This window comes from Microtus ochrogaster, linkage group LG9 (assembly GCF_000317375.1).
Source record: "Microtus ochrogaster isolate Prairie Vole_2 linkage group LG9, MicOch1.0, whole genome shotgun sequence".
Classification (NCBI taxonomy): Eukaryota; Metazoa; Chordata; class Mammalia; order Rodentia; family Cricetidae; genus Microtus; species Microtus ochrogaster.
This window is the reverse complement of record NC_022034.1, coordinates 16,521,731-16,532,441: the sequence shown is the minus strand read 5'-3', so window position 1 is coordinate 16,532,441 and position 10,711 is coordinate 16,521,731. Positions and strand designations below refer to the sequence as shown.

Here is a 10,711-nt window from a genome sequence, read left to right as displayed (position 1 = left end):
TGACTCTACAAAGATGAAACTCCACTTAATGGGCAAGGGTCAGCTTGGGATTTTCCCATCTTCTTCTAGGTGTAAGGCAGGTAATATGCCTGGTCCTCTGTAAATCATATCTAGAGATCTGACCTGTGCCCGTTACCCTCTAATGTAAGACTTTTTTAATCCCAATGTTTAATATCAGTTTTTTTTACATACCTTGCATATTTTTAAATTTAAAGGGCATGACATCAGCTTGGCTATGTCAGTGCCCTGTTTCACTTCCTTATGTACAGGTATCCTGGGTCTCATAACACCCATTGATAACACCCATTGGTCAGATAGCTGTTGAAAAGCCTACCATGATTGCCGGCAGGAACATAGATCACGTTCTTGAATAAAGAGGTTGATAGACAAGTTTAGCCTTCTGTTAATGAAGGTTGCAGGGATGGATGAGTTCAGTCTCCCATGTGAGGGAGACTTTGATTCAAAATCCATCTTGCTTTCATTGCTCTCCTTCTCTGTCCCTCCCCAACTCACCCATCCTGTTTCCTCATGTTCTTTCCCTTTCTTCTTCCCCCTACCCACCCTCAGTCTACCCAGGAGATCTTATCTGTTTCCCTTTCCTAGGATGGTCCATGCATGTCCCTTTTGGGGTCCTTTTTGTTACCTCACTTCTTTGGGACTGTGGGTTGTAGTCTGGTTGTCTTTTGCTTTACATACAATATCCTCTTATGAGTGAGTACATACTGTGTTTGTCTTTCTGAGTCTGGTTACCTCACTCAGGATGATTTTTTTTTCTAGTTTCATGCATGGAACTAGGTACATATTTAAAATAAAAGAAAAAACATTGTAAGGAACGAAGTAAAAGAGAAATGAAGAAGACACCCCAAGTCTACCCCTGTCTTCCACGTACACCCCCACACATGCGCCTTCCCTCCCTTTCTCTCTCAAACACATTTGTGTTTATTTGACACCCCGAGTCTACCTACCCCTGTCTTCCACATATACCCATACCCCCAAGATACCCCAAATCTACCCCTGTCTTCCACACCCCCCACACTTTCCTTCTCTTTCTCTCTCATACACACATACTTATGCTTATTTTAAATAACTGGCTCTGCCTTGAAAAAGAATTAGAACAGTTGATTTGATCTCTCTAGGTGTCTCTGCGTGTGAAACTGTGTGATGGGGGTGTAGTGGGAGGGGCGGTGAAGAAGGTGACCTCTGGTGAGTCTGTGTGTGCAGTTTCATGGTTGGTAGTTGAGATGAGAGAGCCTGCAGACACACGAAGATGGTCACTGTCTTAGTTACTGTTCTGACGCTGTGATACCGTACCCAACAGAACGAGTTTAGCAGAGGAACAATTGTTTTGTCTCACAGGTTCAAATAATCTTCATCCATTCTTGCAGGGCAGGCATGATGGCAGAAAGCCTCGATCTGAGGTGGCGGGAGTCTAAGGCAGGGTCTGTCAACTGCTGAGAGAGAAAGAGAGGTGGGGGGGGGCACAGGCAGGTTTGGGTGTAGATTTCAAAGATCCACCCCATGGTAACTTGTCTTTCCCAGCCAGGCCCTACCTTCTAAACAGCAGACAAAACAGAGACTACACATTCAAAATGCTTGCTGGTGGGGAACATTCGAAATTCAAACCACAGCAGTTGTTCAACTGGTAATGCCAGTTCCAAAGGGTCTATGAGTCAATTCTGGATGAATGGATGGATGCTGGGTGCACTGACTAAAGCCCCCAAAAGGAGATGTGTTTGAGGCTGTTGCCAAAATATCCTGAGGAGAAGGGAGACAAAGGAAGAGTCTAGGGTATTAGATTTCTCTCAAGCTACTGTTTGCTTTAATTAGGTCCTTGTTTATCTTTCTTTGGAGTGTCTGGATATGGAACGTTGTTTATTTTCATAACTAACAAATGTAGGCTTTCAGAGCGGTAATAATAAAAAAAGAAAACAGCTGCCGTGAGAGAAGGAAAATTCAAGAGAAAGAAATCCTAGAGAAGCTGAAGGACAAGTCCTCGTGTCGCAAAGCCCCGTGTTTCTTGGGGACCAGGTTTGCATTGCATGTAGGTCTCGTCTGCATCCTCTCCCTGCATCTCCCACTGCCCGAGCTCTAGATTCCTCCGAAGGATTCTTATTTATTTATTTTTTTCTGTGTGATGATGATGGGACCCAAGTTTTTGTATGTGCTAGGCAAGTGCTCGACCATGGAGGGGCATCCCCAAGGCCTCACTTTTTATTCTTGGTGAGAAAGAAAACAGTGTTTAGTTTTGCAATCCTCCACCTGAATAGTACATTTCAGATGTATTGTTTTACAATCCTTCCAGTCCTATCATAGGGTCACTGCTTCTTGTCTCTGCAGTTAAATTACTGTAGCTTTCACTCATATAATTGAGCTGCTTCTCAAAAACTGATTCTAGTTCAGTATACTTTTCTCATAAATCCTTTTTTTTTTTAACAAGATTAAAGAGGGTTTCTAAAGGAGTTGGGGAAATACTTGCTTTGACATCAGGCAGTTACAGAGGTATATCAAGTGGGGCAGGGGAGACAGCCTTGTGGTTTTTTAATCTAATATTAGTTGAAAACTTAAAAATCTTCATCCCTAGTGTTTGCCTAGGGAAGCTAAGCTTTGCTGAAGAAGCAAACATGTACTGCTTATTAAAATATTTTGCTAGTCAGCTTATTGATTGGACATTAGCTTATTTTGAGAGCTGTCATAGAATCCTGCATTGTGACCATAATACTGGGCCTCTGCCCTCACTCTTGTTAAGGGATGCAGTCAATTGCACAGATCCAGTGCGCTTTACATATTAGACATGTTCTTTCAAGAATTCCACCTGGTTTCAGGGAGATATTCATCTACAGTGGCTAGCCAATCCAAATAGAGAGGTTCAGGGAGATAGACATCTACAGTGGCTAGCCAATCCAAATGGAGAGGCAGCCAGTTGGTTTCTGATTCACTTCACTCCTCCCCTCATCTTCTGGCTTGCAAAATACCTGGCTATCATAGAGAAAGTGAGTCAATGCAGTATTTGGTGTAAGTAGCTATTAAATATGTCTTCTATGGCTTAATAATGCGTATTTAATTTTTTCGAACTAAAATATATCGTTGTAGTCTTTGTAAACACCAGAGGAGGTAGAACACAAAAAATTGCCTTAGGGCATCAGAATGATGAACCATTTGCTTATAGTCTGATGACTCTGTCCAGATCCAACTTTGTTCCCCATTCTATGCCTCCCTCAATTTCTCCCTGTTGATAAAGACGATGTGCTCAGGCACAGTGGTACATGCCTAGAATCCAGGCAGATCTTTGTGAATACAAGGCCAGGCTAAACTACATAGTGTTACTCCTTTTTTTTTTTTTAAAAAATCATTGTGTTTGTATTTTTTGAGACAGTGTGAAGTCTTTTGCCAGAGTTGCAAATTTATAGCCCTGCTTACTGTCTTCACTGGTCTCTCATATGCAACAGAAGAATGAAGATGTTAGTTGGTCTGAGTCATTATCCCTTGACTTACACTGGCTCATTTCTAAAGTCTTAGAAAAAGGCCTCAACAATTACGTAATTATTATATATGTATGCCATTATCTTTTCTAGCTTAGACAGGAGGGAATGGCCAGCATCTTACTCAGCATCCCCTAGCTCACACTTGATGGACGAGCTCCGACCCAGCCTACTACTCTGAGTTGAATTTTGATATTCTGCAATTCATCTGAATATCTAATGAGTTAAAAATTCCTTGTTTTCTCTTTGAATTTCTGAAAAGTCTGACTTATGACCATTCTTCTAACATTATTTAGTAAGTGGCCTGAGAGATCCCCTTGAAACCCAGACGAAAACCAACCCCAAACCAAAACAAAGCTTATAGAGAGAGACATTTTCCTGCAACACAAACAAAACCCACATCATATTGTTCGACACAGGTCGTGTGGAGGGAGCAATCATCTGAGGCACAGATTAAGGATAAACAGAGCTTTGGTTTGCATGTAGGACAGAGAAGAAGGAAAGTTGGGTAGCAGCTCACCAAGGCCAAGCCATGGCTATGAAACACACCTTCCAGAAGTTTCCATGGAGATTCTGACCTGCTATCCTGAAATGATACTCATTTGGTCTTCCTGCTTTCACTAGGACATAATGACTACATGTGTCCAGCTACAAACCAGTGCACCATCGACAAGAACAGGAGGAAGAGCTGCCAGGCCTGCCGGCTGCGCAAGTGTTATGAAGTGGGCATGATGAAAGGCGGTAAGTACATGTGCCTGAGGTGCTGGTGCAGGGGGCTGGCTGCTGTAACCCCAGAGCTGTGCCCGAGGTGCTGGTGCAGGGGGCTGGCTGCTGGAGCCCCAGAGCTGGCTCTTTCCCATTTTAGCACCTTTTCTCTCTTTTTCTTGGGTTTGGAAAAAAGGTTTTCAGGATGCGTAGTATTTGTTTTTAATTGGAGGCAACTAGAACCAAGAATTCTACCATACCACCTTGGGTTTTATATTTTCAAGGTAAACATTGCTTTGGAAATCTAAGGTGTGTGGGAGGTACTAGGTGAGGAGGGCTCCTCTGTGACTCACTCTGGGCAGGTGTTGATGTTTCCGTTGATATAGCTAATGCCAGAAAATGTTATTAGGAGATGAACTTTCCTCAATGGAGATTCCCCCATGGGAGAGCGAGACAGCTTCTGAGTCTGCTTCTATTGTTTTATGTCACTTAGGAAATCTGAATTTCAATCAAAAGGCATTACAGGAGCTGAGTCAGCAGCCTCCCCAGCCTCTGTGTCTGGCCTGATGCTAGGGTGGTTCCAGCAGTGTGACATTGCTTTATCTTGTGGCTGCTGGTGCATGGGTGCACGCGTACATCCCCTCCTGACTCCTCACATGTTCAGTCTCCCAGCTTTCTTGCGTGGAACTCTGAAGTCCAGTCTTCTTTGGGAGATTATTAGATAATTCAACATGTAGTTATCTGAGAGATTCCTTTGAGTTCTTGAGTCGGGAATCTTACAGATGAATCATCGATTCTAATCTTGGGTTGCCTTCTCTGTAGTGACAGGGACCAAACAGGTATTGCAAGATGGAAGTCGAGTCCCAGATGCACTCAGATGTCACCACAGTGACACAGGGAAAAAGAAACCATGCGGGTTATCCTGGAGAAAGGCTTCTAGGAGCAGATGTGATAACAGAACAGGGCAGGTACACATGGGCAAGTCAGAAGACAACTTCACATGTTTATTTTTCAGGTACCATCTACTTGTCTGACAGGGTCTCTCACTGACCTGGAACTGCTCAAGCAGGCTACACTAGCTGACCACTAAACCCAGACCTCTGCCTCTCTCCATTTCACCATTGTTGGGCCTATCATTAATACTTACTTTATCTCACTGACTGGTGCATGCTTTTAATCCCAGTACCCAGGAGGCAGAGGCAGGTAGATCTCTGTGAGTTCTAGGCCAGCCTGGTCTACAGAGTGAGCTCCATAAACCCTGTATCAGAAAACCAAAAAGGTACTTTGTCTCATTGCTGTGATAAAAATACCTACCAAAAGCAACTTAAAGGAGAAGTGGTTCAATTTTTGCCTCACTGCTTGAGGCTAGAGTCTGCCATGGCTTGGAAGCCATGGCATCATATGCTTGAGGTGGCTGGTCACAACGCAGCCACAGACAGGAGACAGAAAATGATGAATGTAGGACTTCCCACAGGTCAGGGAACCCTGATTGCTCTTCCAGCTGATGAGGGAGAGGGACTTGACCGGGGGAGGGGGAGGGAAATGGGAGGCGGTGGCGGGGAGGAGGCAGAAATCCTTGATAAATAAATAAATTTAGAAAAAATAAAATAAAATATATACATTAAAAAAAAAGAAAATGATGAATGTCCCAATCAGCTCATTTATTTTCTTTTTATGGCATCTATGATCTTAGCCCATGGGGTATAGTGTTACCCCACAGTTATGGCGAGTCTCTCCATCTCAGTTAACCCAGGGAGAAACTCCCTTACAGACACCCGTGAAGATTTGTCTCCTTGGTCAGTCTAGACCTGTCAGACTGGGTTCACAAGCAAACGTGTCCATACCCAGCTTTTTTCATGTGTGTCCTGTAGATCAAACTCCTGTCCTAAGGCTTATCAGAGAAGCCCTTTGCCAACTGAGCTATCTCCCCAATGCACAGGAAAGTCAGGTTTTAACTGATTAATACCAGGGCAAAGAGGGAAGGGGGTAGCAGGCAGGGTGAGGGCATGCTTGACTACCACAGCTTACTATGGAGGACACCTTGGAATGAGACGTTTAGAATTGTCTCCTAGCAAAGAGTTGAAATGTTGAATTTGTGCTTTGTGTGAAATATGACTGCATGTCTTAAATGTCTGAAGAAGCAGCTGGAATTCAGAGGTAATTAATTCTAAGAACTGAGCAGTCACATTCAGAAGATGACACCTTGAATCACAAATGGATTCAATATTTAGGAATTCATCTTTCTTTGTACCATTAGAAAATTAGTCAGGCTTAATTAAACTCACCAAAAGCTTCCTACGGTAGCTTGATAAGTGACAGGAACGTAACAGCTTCATGGAGATTGTTTCAGGGAGTAACGGCAGAGGTCGAGTTTCTCCTGCATGAACTGCAGGCAGCTTGAGCCAGGGATTCCTTCTCTCTGAAAAGTGAAAGGATCACCCCCAATATGTCCAGAGCATTTTGAAAAATGTGATGGCCCTCATACCTTGACACCCTTCCTAAAAACAATTCTTTTTTAAAAATCCTAATCGTTATGCAGAGAGAGCCATTTTGGCTTCATAAATCTAAACGATGCTCCTTCATTTTTTGTCTAATAGAAATTCCGGTTGACAAAGACGTAGTGGGATGCTTCTGTTTTCGAATAAAAATGCAGATTTGCTTGTGTTTGGCCAGTCTGTGCTGTAATGGAGACTGCTGGTGTTTCCTGGCCACCCAGACCCGAATAATCACACAGAAACTCTATCAATTGCAACATCGTTTGGCCAGTGACTCCAGTGTATTTCTAGCTAGCTCTTATGTCATAAATGAACCCATTTCTATTAATCTGTGTATCATCATGAGGCTGTGGCTCACTGGGTAAGGTTCTGGGCATAATTCTCCTTCAGCAGCTACATGGTGTTGCCTTGACTTAGCCTACTTTCTCTCTATATATCTTTGTTTGGATTTCCCACCTGACTTTACTCTGCTAAGCCATTGGCCAAAACAGCCTTATTCATCAACCAGTAAGAGCAACACATAGAGAGGACAGCCCACATCACTGTGTCGGCGCATACTTGGTTTTTCCTTTTTTAAGATTTATTTATTTATTATGTATACAACATTCTGCCTCCATGTATGCCTGTGTGCCTGCAGAGGACTCCAGATCTCATTACAGATGTCTGTGAGCTACCATGTGGTTTCTGGGACTTGAACTCAAAACCTCTAGAAGAGCAGCCAGTGTTCTTAACCTCTGAGCCGTCTCTCCAGTCCCATTAGCACATATTTGTACACATGCATTTGTGACTGAAAAAAATGTATGTCTGTATTAGTGTTCTAGGGCTACTGTAACAAAATGCCACACATTGGATATTTTAAATGACAAAAATTAGCCTTCTCACATTACTGGAAGCTGAAAGTCTGAGGTTTACATGCTAGAGAATTTGGTTTCTGATATAGATTTCTCTTCCAGGCTTGAGATATCTTCGTATAACATTTCCTCTGGGTATATGTTCATCTTTCCACTTTTTAGAAGGATACCAGTTCTACTGAGTTAAGGGCCTACCCCTCTAATTTCATTTAATCCTTTTTAAAACATTTTTTATTGTTATTTTATTTTATGTGTGTGGGTACTTTGCTTGAATGTATGTCTATGCACCCTTGCTTGACTGATACCCTTGAAACTCAGAAAAAGACTTCCGATGACCTGGAATTGGAGTTACAGATAGTTGTGAGCCTCCATGTCATAGAACCTGGGTCTTCTGAAAGGGTAGTCAGTGCTCTTAACCTCTGAGTTATTATCTCTCTAATATTGACTTCATTTAATCTTAATTATCTCCATAAAGGAGCTGTTCCAAATATCACTTTGGATGCTGGAATTTCGATACACGAGTTTTCCTTCTGGGGGTAAAATTCCCTACTTCCAGCATGCTGCAAGAGAGCACCACAGATCAGATGGCTTACTGAGAAATGAGCCTCGTCCTGTACTGGAGGCTGGAAGCCTGTAGTCTGTGTAGCAGCTCTGGTTTCTCCTGGTGCCTCTCTCCTTGGCTTGCAGCATGCCACTCCCCCCTGTCCTCACAAGACCTTCCCTCTGCCCACACTTTCTTCCTCTTGTTGTAAGGACACCAGTTATTCCGGATTAGGGATGTAACCTTATGAGCTTGTTTAACCACTCCTCAAATGCCCTGTTTTCCATGACAGATACAGTCTGCGGTTCTGGAGGTTGGGGGGCTTCAAAATACAAATTCTGCAGGCATACGATTCAATATTTAGCAGTGTCTTTTTAGGGTCCCCAGTCAACTACTCAAGGGTCTGTCTATACACACTGAGAATGTGTCTTCCTGACTGTTTCTATTTATGTACATACCCTTTGAGATTGTTTTATCATGAAAATATAGCCTGTGACAATATCTCATGTTAATGACCCTTATAAAGTATCGTTTTGTAAAGCAATATGATTTATTGTACATGGATACCACACATGACCTCACGACACCATATGTATCAACCGCTCTTAGGATAAAGACTTAATTTACAACGGGAAGTACCATTATAGCTAACTACAAAATCTGTAGTTGTAAAGATGCCTATGATAAACCTTTGCAACATTATCCAACAGGTTCATAACCATCCTAGATACCAACTGGGATATTGAATATACACACATAGCAAGAAAGTGATTGGAGTCTAGAATAGGACTTGATTCTCTTATTGAAGACCTGAGAAGATGACTTTCATTTGTTAAAACGCCTGCTGTTCCAGGTGTCCCACCATGATTCGATTTGTTCTGAGAACTGTGGTTCCAGATGATGCAACATTTAAGGTGTGCAGTTGAAATGCCTTTCCACCTCAGTGCATGTCTAGATCTCTCTGCCTTGGTTTTTCTTCCCTTTTTGTCACTTAAAGTCTATGGTTTAGGAACGTCTAGTAACATCTATTGTTTAGGAAGGTCTTCCCTGTTGCCCCCGGCTGGGTTAGATTCCAGTGTTCTCGTTTGCACAGCATAGCTCTTCTGGGTGATCCACTCACTATTATATGAACTTCCCAGTGGCTGTATTGCTAGATAGTTAGCAAATTCCAAGCTGGCTCTTTGGAGTTCTTCCTTTGCACTCTTTAGCCCTAAAACAAGCCTCAGAGCAGAGGTTTAAGAAATTTTTAAAGAATGGACTCAGTCTGTTTAAATAATTATGTGTGTAGGACTTCTTACAAGGCATTGTGGGTAAAGAGACAATGAATATGGCCCTAGCCTCTTGCAGCCCTGTTCTCACAATGCAAAGAAAACATCTGCATGTAATAAAATCCAGAAGGCACGTCGAGGCTCGATTGTGTTGGAGGATGGATGTTTAAATTACAAAATATCAGGATGGGAGTCAGAGCATCTGATAGTTGCTCCTGGATTTTATCCAACCCAGCAGATCACGCAGGCCATTTGATTTCCAGGTATCTGCTATTTCTTGTGTGTTTGACAATCTTGGTTAATGAAAAGGGGAAGGCTTCAGATGTGAAGCCCTGGTTTAAAGACTGGCTCCTCCTCAGACTTGGTAGGCAGCTCTGCTGGGGTCACTTTTAGGAGCCACGCTGTCCTCAGCTGCAAGATGAGCTAAACCATTTCTACTCCACTGCTTTGTCTTGAGGACCACAAATCACAACATATAAAAATACTTTACAGATCCAAAGTTCTATACAAGGTGAGTGATTGCATTGCCTCCTAAGAACTTTATCGTCAGATTGTACCTTTAAAATTGTTTTCACTGGAAGCAAATATTAACAGGTATATGTGTCTACTAGGTTAGTGTATCTAATTCCTTTGGAGGGTCAAAATCTGGCATAGACACATATGCCTTAAAAAGGCCTTTTGATTTCTATGTTGTGTATAGCTGCATGATAAATGAGCTTTGTGGTTTATCCTTTAATTTTGCCAAAGATTTACAGAGACTTGTCGCAATAGACCCAAAGGCATGTTGATGCCAGCATCCTCATTTTGCGGATGAGGAAATTGCCTCATGTTAACAGACAAGCAGAGTTTACTCACTAAGTATACCGGTTAGGTTTCATGGAATTTTGCACTGAGATTTGAGATAGTAGAAGCATTGAGCTAATCTGTAAATATTTTGATAACAGCGTTCTCACCCAAAATTCAAGAGTGTTCTAAAGTGATATATTGTTTAAGAGTTACTCTGTTTTATTCATGCGGTGAGAGCAAGAGCTCTTATTAGAGTTGCCAAGCAATTGCTCTACAATGTTTATTATAATGTTTTCATATCTGTAGTATTCTGGGTAATAAGAGATTGAATATGATCAAAACTCCCTACTATGTTAAAGAGGCAAGAAAAGTGTTTTTAAAAACGCTTAATTTTTATTTATGGAATACATCATCATTATGACCTAAGTCTGCTCTTTTTGTTTCTTTTAAAACATGTTCCTTATTGTCGGGCTTTTAATATATACAGTGAAATATGATCATATTGTACTCCCCTCCAAGCTCCTTATCCCCAGTGTGGCCTTCTCAAGTTCATGGCTTTATTGTTGTTTTTTTTAGCTGTTAACTA

General features: G+C 42.1%; 1 protein-coding gene across 2 annotated transcripts in view; it reads left to right on the top strand.

Annotated features, from left to right (window-relative positions):
- Esr1 (estrogen receptor 1) overlaps positions 1–10,711 on the top strand; it is a 377,923-nt gene that overhangs the window by 168,623 nt on the left and 198,589 nt on the right. For both annotated transcript variants that reach the window (XM_026787318.1, NM_001282251.1), the window contains 1 exon segment: positions 4,104–4,220. In XM_026787318.1, the coding sequence (XP_026643119.1) occupies positions 4,104–4,220 (117 nt within the window).